The 21,625-nt window shown below is 36.3% G+C and overlaps 1 protein-coding gene across 9 annotated transcripts in view; it reads right to left on the bottom strand.

Annotated features, from left to right (window-relative positions):
- The window catches only part of LOC114480492 (adhesion G protein-coupled receptor L3), a 372,070-nt gene that overhangs the window by 88,808 nt on the left and 261,637 nt on the right, over positions 1–21,625 (bottom strand). For all 9 annotated transcript variants that reach the window (XM_028474684.1, XM_028474691.1, XM_028474685.1 and 6 more), the window contains 4 exons: positions 14,232–14,588; positions 8,175–8,278; positions 4,340–4,525; positions 527–565 (listed from right to left, as the gene is read on the bottom strand). In XM_028474684.1, coding sequence (XP_028330485.1) covers positions 527–565; positions 4,340–4,525; positions 8,175–8,278; positions 14,232–14,588 — 686 coding nt within the window. The remainder of the gene's footprint in view (positions 1–526; positions 566–4,339; positions 4,526–8,174; positions 8,279–14,231; positions 14,589–21,625) is intronic.

The following is a 21,625-nucleotide window of genomic DNA, read 5'->3' on the forward strand; positions in this document are numbered from 1 at the left end:
CCATGAAATAGCAGAGAGAACCACCCCCCCACCCCCACCCCAAAAATAAAATAATAAAAAAAAGGGAAAAATATGTATTATGCATCAGGGAGAATCATAACGCACCGTGACTTTGGCTGACTTAGTGGTTCTAAGTTGACTTGTTGGAATAATGAGGTCACTTATTTTGCCTTTTAAGCATTTGCTGAGGAAAGCAGACATGTGTTACATGTGTGAAAGCTTTACTCAGACGGATGCCACCCTTCGCTTTGAATTTTGCTGGCTCGAGAAATGGTGGTGACGAGACATTTCAGCAGGAAACAAACACTTTAGGTTTTTAAAAAAAGAATTGAAGAAAATGAAAAACTAAACCGTGGACATCCCACATGTAAGATAAATCAGAGTGATGGTGAGATAACTACTAAATGGGACTGTTTGGTCCCAAAATGCACATTTTTATCGTACTGTTTCACATTTAATCACACAGACGGTGACAAATTAAAAGATTAACGACAATAAACATGTTCAAAAGAGGATTTAGACTCACCTGGACATAAAAGCGACAAGAGCGCTCTCTTTTCTGCAGCTGCAACCCAAAGAAAGATGAGTCAGTAAAAAGTCGACAAAGTTAACAATTCCACATAACAAGCGTTACAAAGTCTAGTACGACAGCAAGAATAAAGTCGTAATATTTCAAAAATAAAGTCCTAATGTTATTAGAATAAAGTCATATCTTTATAACATCATAATTTCATGAGATTAAAGTCATAGACTGAAGCCGTACAATTTCTAGATTAAAGTCAATATTTGGAGAATAAAGTAATTTTCTGAAAATTAAATTGAAATACAATCATTATTTTCCCTGTGTTGTGGTCATTCGTGCGTTATGAAGAATGTGGAGCATTAAGTGAGATTATACATACGACTTTATGCTAACAAAATTACGACTTTAATCTCAAAGTGCTCAGAACTCTTTATTTTAATGTGGCCCTAATAAGTTGTCATAAATTTCAATGTGGTGATAAAAGCAGAAGTTAAGACTGTTTAAATCTGATTTGACTGGGTAAACATTAGGTGATAGCCAAATATAGTAAACAATCTTTTTATTTTACGCTGTTTCACAGTAATGACAACTAACCAAGATATACTAGCAACATCGTAGCACACTAGCAACATTTTAGCACATCAGAAGGTTTTACAGGAAATCTTTATCTCTCGATGTGTTTCGACTGTCAACTGCCAGTCTTCGTCAGAGGAGTTCTGCTGATCACCTTTGATGTTTTCTCTTTGAAGTTTCACTTGACTTCCATGTAATAGTTCCAGCAAGATTCAATTGGTCTTTTTTTTAACATTATGTTAAGTTCAGTTTTCATTTGGTTTCCTCAACTTAACACACTGTTCAAAAAGAAGACAAAATGAATCTCGCTGGACCTATTATATGGAAGTTAAGTAAAACTTCAAAGGAATCATCAAAGGCGATCAGAAGAACTCCTCTGACGAAGACTGGCAGTTGACAGTCGAAACATGTCGGGAGATAAAACATTTACTGAAAAACTTTGAATAAACAAAACCTCAACTTAACATACAGTTCAAAAAGAAGACAAAATGAATCTCGTTGGAACTACTTTTTAGGTATATGCACGGTGGGCACAATAGTCATACTCAACCGCCCCATGATGCTTTGCGGGCGGAATGTAAAATTGTCCTGGGACTGGCTTCAAGCTAAAAGTCAAACATCCCCTTTACAAAACAAAAGCATCTCTTCTTGTCTTCCATTTGTTTTTTAACGCTTTTATAAATAGGGCGCGTGTTTTGAAGTTAACCGAAAGTTTTGTCAGTAGCACAATGACGAGTCTCTGAAAATCTCAGAAATGCCAGAATGAAGTGTATTTCTGCGAGTTTTATGGATCAAATGACCACATGTTGATATTCTACTTGGTCACTTTCTCACTTAAAATGTTTCCAGAACTTTCAAAGGTGGAGAATTAACTGATATATTTAGCCTCAGTGTGCTTCCGTTGTTTGCTATAGGTTCAAAATGCCTCTTGGGAAACTTTGAAGTATACTTCAGTGGGAACAATCATCATCCGAACCATATTTATAGTCTATAGTGGACAGTATACACTCATTGAGTTTGTAGTGTATAGTACAGTGTGTATCCCCCTATGAAGGCTACTTTTCTGCAGAGTCCCATGACTTTGATCATGGGACTGTTTGATCACTAGACTAATGTCTCTGTTTTCCAACTCAACCCTTCCATTGCTAGCTGGCAGAGTCAACTGTGCTTTTGCTATAAAAGGAAACACAGCTTTAATTTGTTTATCTCTTTGTAAGTTGTTTAGAAATGACTGAACATTGGCCACTTGGTGAGCACAAGTGTTTTTCAAAGCTCTAGAGTTCTCAATGGTGACAGAAGGTGAACACGTAGGACAAAGCTTTGGGAGCATTTTATTGAAAGAAAAGACTGAGTATCAGCGCTGGTAAAACCGCCAGCGATTTTCAATAATGAGTTTTACTTTAACATTACCTCAGTTTCCACTTTATCTAATGGGAGAAAAGAAAGAGTTGCAATGGTATCCATCACAGCAGATTCTGTGGCCTTAAAAGTTGGTTTAATGAGAAACCCCGTTATTTCAAGAGGTATTATAAACTCTAGTAACTCCTCCATGTGAATTAACTCATCAAAACACTCTTCTGAGGCCTCTTGGCCATCTTTACAGCTTTCCCTCCCATTTGGGGAAGACTGGCAGTAAAATTTCAATGGGGACATCTGTGCTGGTTGCAGCTGTGAAATGGGATTTTAAAAAACATTCCCTGTAAACAAAACACTATTAGAAAACAGGTGTTCATGTTTGTGTCTGCGAGAGGTGACTGCAGCAAATTAACAGCTGACATTTTCAAATTCACAGAGCTTTGCTTTCATTGGCGTTTCCATGGACAAAAAAATGAATTATTTGAGGTAAAATCACATCAGTGCTCTTTACTGGGCTTTGTTCTGGAGTGAAGTAATCAATGCTTTCTACTGCTTACATTCAACCTGTGTCAAAGTGGCAAAAGCAAAACTTTTTTTGCGTCGTAACCCCATTTTTACCATCTTTATATCACAAATGACCTTTTTCTTTCTCCTAGAATTAGTTTTTGATCAAGTTTATTAAAGTGTGTTACAAATACAGAGGAGCCACCTCAGATATTTTTATACTGCATTTTATTTTAATTACATTTATATTTGAGAAAGTTTAGGATACAGTTAATGGATTGATTTATTGTGTGTGATCTATATTTGAAAAATAATAATAATTCAAAAAAATGTAAAAATAGAATTTGTATACATTTTTTTCACTAAGTTTTTTGTCTTTTTTTTTTTACCAATTACTAGACATTTCAGGCGACCCCACATGATGTTCCGACCCCAAGGTTGAAAAACACTGCACTAGAAAATCACTCAAAGCTGCTACCGTCAATATTATAAACTAGATAAAATCATAGTGTATGCCAAATAGATCCAGTGTTCCCACAGCTTTTTCACAATGACTTTTCAAAAAAAAAATAAATAAATTTTTACCATTCTCCATGCCAGTATGCAGCACTTTCACTTTGAGAGATAACACTTAACATCTTTGGGGTTTAATATATTTCAAAGATTAAAATATTTCCCAAACTTTTCCAAAACAGTTCAATTATTGCATGAATTTTCTGGAATTCTGGAAAACTGGAAAATCATTTTTTTCAAATTCCTTAACTTTTCCAGGAATTTCTTGACTGTGGGGACGCTGTAGATCAATAAACCAAACATAATTTACTCAAAAAGAAAAAAAAAGAAAAAAGTGGAAAAGGTCGAAATTTCAGCTTGAAAGTTTGTTTTTTTTCTCCACTATAAACCACTGTTTGTTGGAATTTCCGCACAATGCATTGTGGGATATGAAGTCGCAGAGATTGCGTGCATAGAAGTCAAAATAAGAATAAAGTAAATGCACTTCTTTGCATCCAGTCACGGGACTCCACATCCCACAATGCTTTGTGTGAAAACGTCAACAAACAAGAGTGTTTACAGTGGAGATAAAAGTGGTAATTTCAACCTTTTTCTTTTCTTTTTCGATTAAATTATGTTCAATTCATTGATCTAGGAGGCATACACGGTGTTTTTATTGGGCGTAGCAGCTTAGCAATGTCTACTATCCTCAAAGGCAAAGTCAATATAGTAAGAAGGGAAAGTACATATAGCATAATTGGTGTTCATTTGTAAAGTGAGCAAAAAGACCAAAGACCAGGTATCTGCAGGCAGCGCCAGGCATGATACTAAGACATTTCCATAATTCAAAGCTAAAGAAAAGAAACAATGAGCAGCAGCAGCTATAAATACCTTGTTGAGACTTCTTGCAGCACTATCTTTTCCACCTGGCGTTAGGTTTCTCAGCTGCACGTCGAGCAGATCCACCAACTGAACCATGGCCTTTACGGTGTAGGTGATGTCTCCGGCATGGAGATTACTCTTAGTTTGCTCCGCCAGCTCTCGGGCTATGACTGCCGCCGTCTCTCCAGCTTTAATCTGAGGGGAAAAGATAAAGAAATGTATGAAAAAAAAAATATATATATCCCAATCCACTTATAGGGAGAAATGGTCGCCCATTTAGATGTAACGGCTGTTTTTGTAGTGTGACAAGTTTTCCTTTACAACTGAACGCAAATCAGAGGAAAGCCCTCGGCTGCTGAAACAAGCTCCATTATTTTCTCAGCCTGCACACCAGAAAACATGGGAAACGATGACAAATACCAGTATACAAATATCTACCCTCTGATAATAAATAACGTTTAACCTACACGTTTCCCATACTGCTGCACTATCGCACACAATTACCACAGGCAGCAGATTCTCAGCATAGCTCACAGTTATGTAACTATTGAGAGGAAAGCCCTGGCTATAGCTCTGTATCTACTGGAAGCAGTGGTTAGCACGCTAGCTTAAGGAAAACAGCATTTTTTTATGGTTTAAATGGCAAAAATATTTAATATCAGAGGTTTAACTTTTCTTTTGTATCCGTCACTTTGCCTTTCAAAATCATCAAACTGCTATTATGGATTAGCGAAGGCCCAATTCACACTGTAACACATAATTTTAACATTTTTCAACCATTTTCAACTTTCTTTACCTTTTTTCAACTTTGTGAACTCCTTCAACTTCATCTAGATTTTTTCAGATCCTTTAACCTGTTGATATTTTTTATTTTAATTCTACTTTCCTTGGATTGTTCACCTTTCTATGAAACTACTTGAGCTCCTTTCAACTTTCAATGCTTTTCCAACATGCTACAGCCTACATCGATGTTTTTTCAACCCATTTCAACTGTTTTCATCATATCTTCTGATATAAGGTAGCATACCAGAATGCTCAGTGTAAAAAAAAAAACACACCATAGTAGAGGAGCTGATACTTTAGTATTTGCAGCTTTAGGCATGGTCTCTGTCAAGCTGGATGAAGCAACATACAATTGGATGAAGCAACTGACAGCAACACAGACTGTTTATTTACTGCTTATGCACGTTTTGACATGACAAACTACCTGTGTTAGGATCTAATCTTTTGTCAAGTTGTTTTATTCATTTTAGTTTTGTTTGAGTTTATTATTAGTATTATCTATTGAGTTTATTTATATTTATTTATATCCATCATTTATATGTATTATTATCATTATTGTTATTAATATAGTGTTTGTGGTTTGTTTTTTGTTCTTTGCACCATCTACCAAGATACATTCCTTGTATTGTTTTTAAACTGTACTTGATGAATAAAATCTGATTCTGAAAATGTTTATAGTTTAAATAAGGATTTTTTATTATTATTGTTATCATTATTATTATTATTATTTATTTTTTTTTATTTTTTTCAGGCAAATTGATGCACTTTAAATATTTTATGTTACAGACTAAAAAGTTATTATTTGATGTAAGTTGATCTATATTCCTTTCTTTTGTTGTTTTCTTTAATGTTAATACAAATACAATGGTATGAAAAAATTTACTTATAACAATTTTATAGACAAATTATACTATTTATAATCGCGGTGGAGAGTATTTTCTTCTTCCTGGGGGGGCGTGACAGAAAATAAATGAGAAGCACTGGGTTAGGGTAACAAACAACACTTCATGACACCTTATTCATGCTATATGACAGGTGTCATGTCATAATATTGACAGCGCAAGGTCAACCTTTATGTATAAAACTAAAAGAAAAGTTTTACCAAAAAACACACATTTTAGATACCTATAAACCATACAACAATACAGTTACACTATTCTGCATAACCATCATAATGCAAATAATCCAAGTCATTTGGGAACTGTGACTGGTGGAAAAACTAAAGTTGCTTTTTTCATTATTTTCGAGCCACTACTCAGCCATGTGACTTTTTATATAATGTGACTTTTACAATCTAACACAACATTACTGCAAATATGCCAATTCTCAATATTTCTGCAGGTTAACTTTACATGGTTTGGTTAATAAAAAAAGGTTAAGTAAGCATCCGACGAGCAGTGACATCAGCTAGAACAGGAGCGTCCTGTTGTGTCGCGCTGATTCACCTGCTATCATCGCCCCTGAGTTTATTATGAAGCCAATTAGGCAGCTTTAAATTGGTCTTCACGGAGCACAGCTGAGATTCTCCCTCATGCTTGTGCTGTGTATGACTCCTAATGAGGAAAGCTGAGGATGCTGGGTAGATTATTTTGTTCTTGTGTTTCCTTTGATTATCCCATGTCATGATTCTTCACATTTTGCTCTCTTGTTTCTGGTAACGAGCTGTTCCCACATACGGGACAATGGCTGGAGGTGAAAATCACATGGGTTAAACTTTCTACAGATGGCATTAGAATACGAACGGAACCAATTTGAAAAAAAATAAAAAAATAAAGCCTGTATTGCATCAATTGTTATTTTCATCAGAGTACTTTAAAAAGCCGTTAATGGGGGGCTGAAAAAACCAAACCAATCTCAATTAGAAGTTTGAGAATTTCTCTTCCGTGGAAGTTTATTACTCGTGTAAGGCTCCAATGCTTAGAAATGTAGCCAATAATTTCTCAGACATTTATTTCCTTCTGCTTCTGAACATTCCACAAATAGCTGTTAGTTTAATTGGCTGAGCTCCGTTGATATTGAGTAGACAATAAGTGTTCCGACGTGCACGCCACGGGGAAACTTTACCTTTAAGTCCTCGTCCTTTGATTTGATTTGTGTACAAATAGAAACCTTTAGATGTGTTTTTTTTTTTTTTTGTTTTGCTTTGTGTTTTTTCACACAACACCATGCTTGCCGATTTGTATTTAAAAGCAAACAAGACTTACATAAGAAGAATCATGCTGTGGGGCAACAAGTTATCTGGATTCTTTGTTAGCAGCAGCTCTTCATTATAGGAGAAAGTGCTAGCGTGTTGTTTCAATCCCGATTGACCCAACCCAAAGGCAACGTCTAAGACTAAACACACGTACGCATTCAGATGCATAACCTCTCTATTGAACAAAGCTCTGGGCTAATCAATGGCATTAATAGACCAATTACGAGAAGACAAAGACCAAAAAAAAAAAAAGTAAGTAAAAGTGATGAATAGAGCCTTGATTTGCATTGGCAGTTCAAGAAAGTTTCCATGTCGTACAAAGCGATGTGTTCTGGGTTCTGACCACATCAGATTATAAAACTAACTTTACAAAGAGATGTTGGTGTTGAAGTATACACATCTAAAGGAGATCTACATCCTAGATCTACAGTACATTACAGCAAATCAGGCAGCATTTGCCGAACGCGACTGAAGCAACTGAAGCGATTAGATTACATCAAAATCAATGTAAATGACGCGACCTCAAGTTATCTCCCCTCAAGCGACGTGACTTGTGTAATTTGAGCGACGGGGTCGTGCTCGAATCTGAACTTTTTAAGCGACTTCTATCCCAAACAAATCCCTCGTCCTTCACTGTCTGTTGAGCGGAGGCTGCAGCCCCTCCCTGTTCCCTCCCGCTCCAGTGTAGACGGCTTCAGCGGAAGCTGTACAACTTCCTCAATTTATTGGGGCAAAATTGAAACGGTTAATTCTTGAAAACCAGAGTAACTACTGATCATAACACATTCTGAGTGAACTCATCCTTTAATATGAACGCACCTTTACGCTATAAAAACATTGTAATAATTACTAATGTGCCTATTTTACCCTCTGGCTGATCAGGTTGACCCATGGGGATGTACAGTTGCTTAAGTCGGCTCCTTGGGGGTCCCAGTATTCTTCAGGGCCCTGGCATTTATATGAAGCCACACCTAGAAGGAGAAAAAGGAGAAAAAGAAGGCATATTTATTTATTTTGTGTAAAAGAGAATCAAAAGACATTTGAAGACATGTTAAGTTTATGTTTCGCTTTGGTCTTTTGGATGAATGTTTATGGTTATTGCTAAATTCCAACTATTGTCCCTTGTTGGGCTTTTACATAAGATACTATAATAAATGCACAAATATAAATCTAAAGATGCTGAAATGACATGGTATACACAAAAAACCGCAAACAATCATCACAACGCTATATGAAAAACAGTCAGTGAGCCTGTAATTGAACTTTAGAAATTGAGAACGTAATTGTAATTGACTTTCAGGGGAAAAATTAGAATTGTAATTTATTTGTAATTGGGAAAAGACGTTGGTTCTCGTAATCATAATTTAATTGTAATTAAAACATGTAATTGACACCAACCCTGGTGGAAATTATCGCAAGTTTCGTCTGTTCTATCTGGGCTCAATGCACACGTACTTATCAAAACAAACAAGTAGTGACTTGATGTGAATCTGCAACTGTTTAGGTTATAATTGAACAAAATATCTCTTTGAAAATGGTGTATAATATCCTGTAGATCTCACCTAATGCAATAAGTGTTGTTGTCAAGTAGTCCATACTATGTCGTCTGGGCGACTCCTTATATCAAACTGTCTTTAGTCGTCCTTAAATGGAAGGACATGCTAGGAGACCAACAGTAAAACCGTCGGGTATAAATTTTGAGTGACACATAATTTACTTTCCTGGTCCACCTTGGACAGCCTCGTGTTTGATGGGTTTATAAGATACGGGAGACTCTGCATTTCCTGCTATATTGAGAGGATGTGATGTGAAGAGTGCATGAAAGCAAAAGGAAAAAAAAAAAAAAAAAAAAAAAAGAGGTGGGGGTGGTGACACTGAGCAAAGTAAGGGAGATGGAAGTGTGTGTGTGTGTGTGTGTGTGTGTGTGTGTGTGTGGGGGGGGCTGAGGAACTTTCAAAGAGTGGCAGAGGAAGCGCACACAGCCATGCTCTGCCTGGCAGGGTTGTCTGAAGTACTAGGACTTTGAAGAACATGCTGAGAGGAGGTGGGGTGTGTGTTCCTCTTATCTTCCTGTGTGACGGCTGTTAGTGAGGTCTCGACGGGTGCTGGTTTTGACCATTAATGAAGACACTATGAGTGTGTGTGTGTGTGTGGGTGGCAAGTCTTTGATGAATTGTTATCTTTTTTTCCTTTTAAGGGTTAAAATAAACTTTGATTTCATGTCATTCCTCAGTTTTGTTTGGTGGAAAAAGTTACTTTTGGTGAATTGTTTGATATGATTTTTGTTATACCACATGCGTTGTCCCTTTTTGCTCATGCAAAGTTTTTGTTAACTAATACTAATGATTTCATCCCTCCATCAAGGTCATCAGAACACACCTGAGGATACACTGTGGGCCAGCTCAAACTGTGCAACTCGTGTGCAGAGCCCGAATGTGCGCAGCTCACGATTCATATTCTCACACTGTACGAACCGACACTCTGACACGACCTGACTGCTCACACTGCACGTTCATACACGACACGTCGGGGTCTTGTTTCCGGAAATGCAACGTACAAATTAGAAGAAAAAGAACTCTGAAGCGTTCCCATTAAAACAGACAAAGAAGAAAACCCCGGAAGTGGAGAGACACTCGCCAATCTCAGCAAAAAGAGCTTTAAAAAGCTTTAAAAAGACCAGGAGCGGTCCTACGGTGTTCGTGCATGCGCAGTGTGAGAGTTTAAGGTAAGCACTGCTTCAACTGTGCGATAACCTCACAAGGAGCTCATGAGGAGCGACTGGATTTCAAACATGTTTGATTTCCTTACGACCTACAACTGCTGATCGGGAGCTGGTCGTGACCCCATGTTTACTACACGATGCACGACACACGATCTAGCAGAGACTCGCACGATCCCACAAAATAGACGCACGAGTCGAAAATCATCTCAAAATGGGCCAAAAATCGCACAGTGTATGCCTGCCTTGAGAAAGTTTGGTGGTTTACTGTTCTATTATGGCGGGGGTGTCAAACTCATTTAGTTCAGGGGCCAAATACTGTACAGAGCAAACACACAATTATTTTCCCAAGTTTGCACTTTGACGTACAAATGATACATGAAGTATGTGAGGCACCCACAATATCGACGCAATAAGTGACAAATATCAGTCCCTGCAGAATGTTCTCTTTGAAATTCTATTGATTTTGTGACTAATCTTTATCTAATTTGGGGCTAATTATTAGGGATGTCCCAATACAACAATTTAACTTCCGATATAATACCAATATTGCAGCCTTGCCTATCAGCCGATACCGATATTGATCTGATTTTTATTTCTCTGTCTCTTTTCTTCAATAATAATAATAATAATAAAAAAATTACTTATTTGTTAAAAAATGCTTGATCAAGTGATCAACCAATTGGTTACATACATGTTTAACCTTCAACATAATATCTACAGTATTCTACAATTGAATAACGTAAATTAAAATAGAATTAAAAAATATATATATATATATATATATATATATATATATATATCAATATCGGTAATTATGTGAAATAATTTGAGGAAAATTGAGTTCTTTGAGATTTAAAATGACTGCAGTCATGTGATAAAAGAATGGGGAATCTGCAATCTGAACTGAATTATTTGGTAATTCACACGATAATTCACGTTTTTCTGTCTTTATTCACTTTCTTCTGCAGGCCAAAGTGGATGGTCTAAAGGGCCGGATTTGGCCCCTGGGCCATGAGTTTGACACATGTGCCTCACGGTCAAAACATTTCAAGGTACTCCACTATCAATCCACAACCAAATCCCAATTGTAATAAAATATTTATTATTTAATCCTATTATCGTAATTTTTGTATTTGGATTTAAGGTTTTGTCGAGTCTTCCAGTAAACATCCCCATTATGTCATCAATGCTTTCCAGTTCTCTCTCAATATTTTTTAATATGAGGCCGCGATTAGCCCTCTTCAAAAAAAAATATAATTTCCTAGCCAAGTTCATTTGTCTAAAACACATGTGTCAAACTCAAGGCCCGGGGGCCAGATCTGGCCGTTTAGACCATCCAATTTGGCCCGTGGGAGAACGTTAAAAACACAGAAAAATCATGAATTTCTGTCTAAATTACCGAATAATTCAATTTTAATAATGTAACAAATTCAGTGAAACCACAATATTTGGATTGCTATATCCCTACACTTTTATCACATGACTGCAGTCATTTTAAATCTGAAATTGTTCAAAGAACTCAATTTTCCTGAAAATGTTCAAATAATTTCCCCAAATTACACAAAAATTTGTCACAAAATCAATGAAATTGTAAAATGAAAACCCTGCAGGGACTTATATCTGTCACTTATTGCCTGAATATTGTTAGCACTTTCCATACTTTATGTATAATTTATACAGTACATTGTGTAAAGTGCAAACTCGGGGACTTTTCTCACCTTAAATCTGGGGCCCACTTAAGATCAAACTATTTCATATTCGGCCCCTGAACTAAAAAGAGTTGGACACCCCTGATCTAAAACAAAGCTTTTTAACACTTGTTTTTAATTGGCACACTTTTTTTCTTTACTCTACCACCTTTTTCTTTGTCTACATGCAAAGTCGTCTTGCACTTCCTTGATTAAATGTGACATAAAGATTCTGAGTTAAGATGTGTAGACATTTGTGCCCTGAGATTACAGACGTAAAAGTTAAAAGTAAGAATAGAAAACCAGACAATGTGGAGACACAGAGGCCTGTAGGCACGTGTACCCACTGCCAAATATACAATACGATGCCATTCTTGGGAAAACAATGCTTAGTGCCAGGTCTCATTAGAAAATTAACTGAATTTAATATTCTAACTTTAACCCAGAATCGATTTTAATCTTCCTGCACAACAGACTTTATTCTCTTAGTATTGATACGGCGGCGACGCTGAAAAACAAACGTACAGAAACAATAGGTCCTGATAAAGCAAGCATAACAAGGCCTCTCCAACAGCTCAGCCTAAATGTGTTTAGTCACTAATTAATTACATGAATTGCATCCTGAGAGACGGGAAATAAATACTGTGTGCTGTACTGCTTACAGGCTTGCGTAGAGATGCAAAAATGAATGCTATCTTTAGTTGGAACCAGTGAGTCAGGAATGAACAGGGAACATAATGTAGGGGGTGTTGAATATTAATATCACACAATGCAATACGGCATTAGACTCGTTCCTATCATGGAGATGATTTCAACCTCACAGAGGAATGGAGGATGATCATGCTAACTGTAAAGGACAAGCACAACGCGGGGCAGTGACCGGCAGAATCAAGTCAGGCAGAGAAAAAAAAGCATTAAAAAGGAAATGGGTTGCTTTTTAAAATGTGATGACTTTCCCTCACCATAATTTATATACAGTCGTGTTTATTATCAAATGTGCATTTTTATGATCAAACTGCTGGCCTCGTAAGGGCCACATCCTGGTTTTTTGCAACCCCAAAATTAAATGCACAAAATGACAACAACAATAAAAAATGTTCAAAATGACAACAAAAACACAAAAACAAGAGCAATGAAGGACAACAGAGAGTACAAAATAACAAAACAACATAAATAACATACAAAATAAAAGGGAAATATTGAAAATGAAAGCAAAAACACGCAAAATAAGATAAAAAAATGTACAAAATGACAACAAAAACACAAAAACAACAACAATGAAGGACAACAATGAGTACAAAATAACAAAAATACACAAAACAACATAATAACATACAAAATAAAAGGTAAATATTGAAAATGAAAGCAAAAACACGCAAAATAAGATAAAAAAATGTTCAAAATGACAACAAAAACACAAAAACAACAACAATGAAAGACAACAATGAGTACAAAATAACAAAAACACACAAAACAACATAAATAACATACAAAATAAAAGGGAAATATAGAAAATAAAAATAAAAACACACAATGGAGGAGAAAAATTTACAAAATGACAAGAAAACACAAAACCCTCGTTTGCATCCTGTATTAATTCAGTTCAGATTGATCATTATTATTTATTTTTTCCCCTGATTGGTCATTATTCTAAATGCTGACATGAATGTTGATAATGTGACCCCCGCTGTGATAAAAGTTGTCACCTAATTTTTTTTTTTGTTAGTTTACCACAAGAGGTCATGAGGTGCTAGAGTGGGCTTATTTCCTGAACCCTAAACATTGTTATTTGGCTTGTTATGGAGGAGCAGCTTGTGATCATCCTACACTCTAAGCCAAAATCTATTTTTCCCCCCAGAATTACTTTTTCATCATGTTTGTTATTCAGTCTTAAAAATACAGAGTAGCCAGTATTAGTGACAATATGTGCCATTTCTATACTGCATTTAATTTGAACTATATTTGAAAAAGTGAAAGTATATAACACAGTTTTTGAGATTGTGTGATGTGTCAATTTGAAATAGAATTGTACTTTTTTTTTTTTTTTTAAACCAAACATAATAAAAATGAGACATTTTTGTCCTGACATGGTGTAACACACACTAGGTTATTTAATATAACCTTTTTGTTTCCTGTTCGGTCGTTAAAATGAATGCAGCATATTCATAAATGTTAATGTTAAACCTAACAGCAGCTGCATGAAAACAGAAAACAAGATGGTATAACTTAAGGTGTCCGTACACTAACCTGTGATTATATATTCTAGTTTGAGATTCTGGTCTCGCCATGAGCTATTCCTCAAGGCCGATCTGGATTGCAATGGGAGCTATTTATTTTATGTAGGCTTTAAAACCTCTCACGACCTCTGACATATTTCATTTCTTCTTACTTTTTTAACTAACTTCTTTAGTGCAGAACACTGTATGTCTTTCACAAAGGTTTTTACATCAGGTTTGAGTTTCAACTTGGTTAAAACCCAAACATATGCACACCAATGACATACATTCTCATTACCTATGGTTCCAGGAGGACAGGGCATCTTGGCAATGACGCCCTGCTTGGTCTTGGGCCAGGAAATATCCATCATCACCAGAGGGTTGCAGTACTCCACCTTGATATTGGGCAGCTTGGAGGACAGAAGCGACCCGTCATCTTTGTCGGACTCCAACCCTTCCACCAATGTGTGCACTGGAGGCGGCGATGCCGTCGTCGTGGTCCTCGGCCAGGGGACGACTACGGTTCCTGTCGCAGGATTCTTGGTAGAAGTGATCCTGGTAGTCGTGGTGGATAAGGTAGTGGTCGTAGGCCGAGTGGTCGTCCTGGCGTTTGTGGTACTGGTATCCATGAATACCATTATAGAGGAGGAAGTTTCTGGAAAAGACAAAATAAAAGCACATAAACAAAGGTGTGACTATTTGATAGGTTAGCACAAACATACACACAAACACACCAAAAGACTACACAAGCGTCAAGCTGTGCTGTCTAAACGTAGTTGATGATAAGGGGGCAGGGGCATGTCGCTAGGTAGTCGATAGATGGCCATGTGCCATTTTTGGGTCAACTGGGACAAGCTGGTATACCTGTATTCTGGATGTCAGTCTTCCCTGCAGTTACACCACAGGAGGTGTTTGTAAATGACACTGTTTACTTGTGCTGCCTCGGACAAAAACCATAACAACAACGGCACAGGAAGCTTTGTCTTCTCCGCCAAATGTTCCAGACTGCATCATTGATCCTCCATGCCTGAAATTAATGTAGCTACAACACAATAAACCTATATGACCAAAAAACTGCCTCTGTGTTGCTTTGTTATTGTACTCTAGAGAAATAAAAGAATTACAGACATAGGATACAGAACTTATTCCAAACCCTTGATTTCTCTTGTTAGATATATATATATATATATATAAAATAACAAATTGGCCCTAAAGATTTTACTGAGTGCATTTAATGATTAATATACTCTTTAAAGTCTCAATGTGTGTTCCATTTTTATGCTTTACTAAAATCTTATCAACCAAAAAAAATCCAGACTTTTCCATTTTTAAGTCTTTTTTATTGCATTATTGACCAGCATTGTTCCATTTTATTCATTTTTATAGCCTAATCTTGAAAAAAAAAAAAACTAAATTTGTTCTAGTTTTTATGCTTTTTCATAGTCTTGTATAGAAAAAAAAATCCTGAATTGTTCATCTTTATGCCTTACTATAATCACCAGGATATCCCTTTCAGACATTGTTTTTATTGTTGTTTCATCTATTTTATTGATGTATATTGTCATTTAAATTGTTGAAACAGATTGACACACTTTTGTAAGTTTCTTAAATAAAGGTCTAAAGACTATTTGTGTTTTTAGTAATGTGTTTAACTGTCTTAAGTAAAATGTTGCACCAAATGGACTTGACATTGGGTCGATATAGATTAAAATAATCATGGCAACAAAGTGACACGCAATATTATTGAATAGATTTCAATAACAATATGCTAGAAATTTGTTGAATATGATAGTAAGCTGTAATTAATTTCACCTAAAAAATGGTACATTTAATTATTTATTGACAAATATTTAGTAAATGCAAATACATTTCACTTAAATATTCAGTAAATTAAAATCAGTTTTTTCCCCCAAATAATGAGTACATTTTACAAATTTTTTTAGGTAAGTGTGAATCAAGTTTACACAGAAATTCATTAGTATTTACGTAATTTTATTAGGTTAATTTAACTTACATTGTGGCTTGTTATCTGTAAATACTACACAGTTAATTTTATTACCATGTATTTGTTTATTAAATTTAAATGTAGTCTATCTATTTAATACCTTCTGATCAAATCTTAGCTAATTAAAATCTATTCAAATAAGTAACTATATATTTTTAATAAATAAAAGGTTATTTTTCACAGGGACACACAATTTGGTCATTCACAAAAATAGTTGTCATTTCTGCCTAATGTGGATGCAATCAAAATGCCACAGGGGACAAATGGCTTTAATTCTGGTGTTAAAAGGAGAGAAACACTAAATGTAATAAGGGTTGATATTAGAGTGGCGGGTGTAATGGTTGTCTCACACCCAGACAGCTCAGAAACCAGATATCAAGACTGGAACACAGATTATGGACATTCAATTCGCTCCATTCAGACAAATTAAATGAACATTTCAAATAAGTAGAAATACCAGTAAAACCATAAATCCGCATAGGCGGAGTTTGCGCCGCAGTTTTCCCAAATTAATTCGAAAAAAATATATATTTCTTTATATAATGTACAATTATTTTAAGTGGCACAAAACATGACGTGACTGTACAAAATATATATGAATTAATGTGTCATTCTTTTGAAAATACGAGTTATTTTTTGTCGTTCTTCGGTTGCGCGCCACTGCGCCCAGCAGTTCACGTACGGTACTGCAGCAAAAACAAAGCAGAAAGCGGCAACATTAAATGATGCATTGATGCAACATTTTGTAGTCAACATTATAAATTATGTTATTAATCATTTTTGCATTATTATATATGTTACACACATGGTAGTTGGTGAGAATCTCAAGACGGTCTAAAATTGTGATTTGATTTATTTTTTTTGCCCCCCTGTCAAAAATCGTAAACTCCGCCTATTAGACTTTGGTTATAACAACACCGTACCACAACCAGCATGGATTGCATTTACCTAACAACAGTACGGGTTGCTTATAAATAATAATATAATGCTTGTGTGTGCATTTGGGTTGAATTTTATGCTTTCAAAAAGTGGCATTCTAAGCTCTCAGTGTGTATATGTTAGGGCTTGGTGTAATACCGGTTCATATTGACTACCGGTATATATTTTTGTTATGATATGAATTTTTAATATACTTCTGTACCGGTGTATTTGATTACACAACTTTTTGGAACGCTGCGCGGCACCGCGTTTCAGACCGGACCTTTTTCAACGTTGCACTTCTGAATAAGAAGGTAAACAGTAGCGCTCTGGTGTTAGCTGCTGTGTAAATCATACGTGTCAACGGATAAAAGAGACACAATTGAAAGCTGTGTTGTGAATGTGTCAGCGTGCGCATGCCTCTGCTACAGAAGAACAGCACACACAGAGGCACGGTTAGCTTAGCGTGTCGGCTGTAGTACACACAAAAAAAAGAGGGCTGGCAATTTGTAATTCTTGTAACGCAGACAAAACCACCACACCACTGAGTATGCAGCATTCAAATCAAGCTAATGCTAAAGCTAAGCTAGCGCGGCAAAGAGCCAATGGGCTACTGTTGCAAACTTGTATTATTACTAGTGTGGAATTTCTCTACATTATTCATCATGACAGTAAAACAGACCATAATAAGTCAATCTACTGCAGTAATTCCTCTCTCAACCAGTAGAAAATGCTGTGAACACCTGATTATGCATGGGGAAAAAAATACCGTCATTAACTGTGAAACCGTTAGAATTTTGAAAAACACTGTGATATACATTTTTGGTCATACCACGCAGCCCTAGTATATAAATTAATATCATTTATTAAATGTTCCTTTTAAAGCGTTTATTAAGAGCTAATCCACCCATCACATGACTGCAGCCCAATCTATTCAGGATGGAATGGTATCAGAATGAGGAAGAAGTTCATTTCAGTGCAATTGAATGTGTCACAGGTGTTGTGCCAGTTGGGTTGGCATGGCTATTTCAGGAAATGCTAATCTGCTAGAATTTCCAAGCACGGTCCAAAAATGCTAAAAAGCTATCCAGTAGGAGACAGGCACAGTATCTTGGCTGAAGTGCCTTGTTGGTTGGTACGACTGGTAAAAGTAGAAAAGCCAGACTTGGTGCAGATGAGAAAACTCCAATAATAACTTGATGGATTTATTGTTACAATCAAATATGCAGAGAACATCATGTTTGACCACATGATAGAGTAAATATCAAAGCAGATGGAAAACAGAGGCAGAGCTGAAAACCAAACCTGGTTCTACTCTCGTTGGTAAAGAACAGGAAATTGTTCAGACAAGAACAGCAATAATGCATTGGTTGAAGACTAAAGAAAAGAAAAAAAGAAGCAGTATGATTGATTTTTACTTGGATATTTAAATATTTGTGCATAAATAGGGTGATTGTACAGTAAATTAAAGATTCAGAGTATTACTTGCATGATCTAAAAGCTACTGCCAGCAGTTGGTCATCTTAAACTGCTTGTGTTATAGTAAGAGGAAGTTGGTTCCAATGGCCACCGAAAAAACCAGGAGAACACGTGTCAAACTTAAGGCCCTGGGGGCCAAATCTGGCCCTTTTGAGCAGTGGTTCTCAACCTTGAAGTTCAGACCCCATTTGGGGTTGTGAGACACTGGAAGGGGGGGTCGCCAGATGCCTTCAAGAAACTTTTTTGAACAATTTTTTGCTTATTTTTACCCATTTCTGCAACTTGCCATATTTTAACCTATTTTCATCAGTTATTCTTGCCATATTTTTGCTCCTTTTAATGCATTTTTGCAACAATACAATACAATCCATTTCTGCCATACAATTTCAATACCTTTCAATAGATTTTCAGCACTTATAAACCATTTCCACCACTTTTCCCACCTAATGTCACGTGTGTTGACCCATTATTGTGACTTTTAAGTTCTTTTCATCATATGCCAATGTTCCTCCAATTTGCAACTTTTAACCAAATTTCTGTGTTTTTTTTTACCATCTTTAAGATGACTATATACTATGGTGCAAATAATAATAAACTTCCTGGATAACAGTGGATATAAATAAATGTGGTCATCACAGATTCTTAGAACAATAAACCATCATTTTGCTGACTTTATGGAAAAAGTTCTCCCCTTTATTCCCCCTTATAGACGGCCCTGTCTCCACATGACTGTTCTTCAATGTTCATGTCTGTGTTCAACCACCTTCAGCTATTGTGGGTATCCCCGGTCTCTGGCACCTATATTTTGGGGGTTAAGGGCTTAAAAGGTTGAGAACCACTGATTTAGAGCATCCAAACTGATCCCCAGGAGAAAGAGAAAACATTATTGTGTAAAATAGACATTCAAGTCCATTCAAATCCACAAATTAAATGAAAGTCTACAGTATTGGCATAGACTCGCTACTTTCTTATGCTTTTATCACACGACTGCAGTCACTCTAAAGCGCATTGTTATTGCAATTGTCCAAACAGCACTCCAGTCTTCTAAAATCCTGCAATTTCTTACAAACAAACCGGCAAAATTACCTTAAATTACATACCGTCATAAAACGTAGGGCTTTTAAAGACCATATCCAGCACTGGCAAAATGTCAGTTATTGCTTAGATATTGTAGGTGTCTTGCATTCTGTAAATATCAGTTATATGTGGAAGTGCAAACTAGGGCATAGATATATTGTTTAAGTCTTTTCTTCACCTAAAATCTGAAGCCCATTTGAGGCCAAACTGGCCCACATCTGGCCCCTGAGAAAAAAATAAATAAATAGGGTTTACACAGGCAAACAAACACCTACCACAGTTACAGTATATCAAATCCATTACTGATGCTACCACCCATCAACTGAAACTCACTTTGCATTCCTACCAGCCACCAAAACATCACCATTTCCATTCTTTAATCTTCCAATCTGCGGCAAGGCAACCTTCAGCTACAATGGACGAGAAAACTGATGAAAAGCCACATATTTAAGGACCGCACTCTGTTTATCTGATGGTTTACAAAGGGTGTGTTTTAAAGCATCCGCGCTTGAGGTGAAAATGACAATAACCTTAGATATGTCATTTATAGCGGTGTGAATTTCAGTATAATTGAAATCAGCTGGTGGTGCTCCTATAACATATTAAAAAGGACTCCATTAAGAGTTCCTTATATAAATCTAATTGTTGTTATTCATCGCTAATGCTGAGGTCGGCTAAGGTTGTAACGCACTGGTTCTGATAAGAAAGAGAAGCTGAACAGCCTGGTAGGATAAAGGGAATGGTTGGAATGGTTCAGATAGCTGATAAAAGGCAGACTTTAGGGGCCCACAGGGGAAAGTGGAGATTTAAGACAAACATCCACTAGACAAATTATGTGATTATTTTTTAAAACCTATGTTTATTAATCTGCAAATATAAGATAAAAGGGGCTTCGTCTGGTAAATTTGGTTTCCTATTTCATGATGAAGGGAGGCAGAAAAAAAAAAAAAAACCTTCATCTTAAATTTATAGCGTCTTTAATAAATGGCCGTTGATTAATAGTTAAAAAATGAATGTTGTGCATTTTAGAGATTTGTTGTTGGTCCTCTGAAGGACAACCTCCTTCACAAGCTAGTTTATGACTGAATTCATTGGAATAATATATTCTCCTTTTCCACTTCCTGAAGTTTCATTACTTTAATTAGAATAAAACTTGCACTGAGATAGATTTTCATGTCTATGAAAATGAAAGCCATGAAAATAGTAAAAACTGTAATTTTTTTCAGATTTCAGGAGATGATGCATATATCTGACTAATCATGAGTGATTTAAACAGTTTATGTACATAGCTAAAAGCTGATACAATTACAGGGAGCTGAGGAATATGTAAAGTTCTTTACTAGGGCTGGGATAAACGATTCGTTTTTTAAACGATTCGTTTTTCCAGTTCGATTCGATTCGACTCGATTCGATTATCTCCCCATTCATTGACTAAAAGTTATTTATACATGTTGGTTTACATATCTAAAATGAAAAAAAATGTATAATGTATGTAATATATGTTTATTGCTCTTCAACACAAAATTCCAAAATAAAGTTCAAAGTACATTCAAGTTAGAATATAAAAAGTACAAAATAATGCATTCAAAGTCAGAAACAGCATTAAAATAAACTTTCCTTTTACCTTAAGAATTGTGTGTGTGTGTGTGTGTGTGTGTGTGTGTGTGTGTGTGTGTGTGTGTGTGTGTGTGTGTGTGTGTGTATAAAATAAAAGGTGAGACTGCAAAGGAAAAACTCCAATAGATTCCTATGTGTACAGCAAACATACATTGTGTTTAATTTACAAATCAGGACGGACTACTAGGGTATCACAGTGGAATGTAAATGTGTTCTTTCATCGCGTGTGCGGCTGCTGTTGCCACTAATGTCACGGCGGGTGTTTCCTCCTTGTCCCGTTGACGCCCTGCCGTCCGGTCACACCCGGGATAAAGGACGAGGGTTACGGGGAACAGCTTCGACGAACGAGTGCGTGCCTTCACTGCCTTGCATTTTTGAAACTCGGAGGAGCCATCTTTGTTTGGGTCAGACGACGCATCGGCGCGCACAGTGTGCGTCAACGTATTTTTTGCGTCAACGTCATCCATGACGCCGTCGCGTTGTCCAGGCCCTATTCCAGCCCCTAACCCAGAATAACTTTTTTCCCAATTTGGAGGGGATGGCATGTCCACCAAATAGTATTTATAGCAGATATTTTTGTATGTTCCCAGATAGTA

Source organism: Gouania willdenowi, chromosome 18, assembly GCF_900634775.1.
Source record: "Gouania willdenowi chromosome 18, fGouWil2.1, whole genome shotgun sequence".
Taxonomy (NCBI): Eukaryota; Metazoa; Chordata; class Actinopteri; order Blenniiformes; family Gobiesocidae; genus Gouania; species Gouania willdenowi.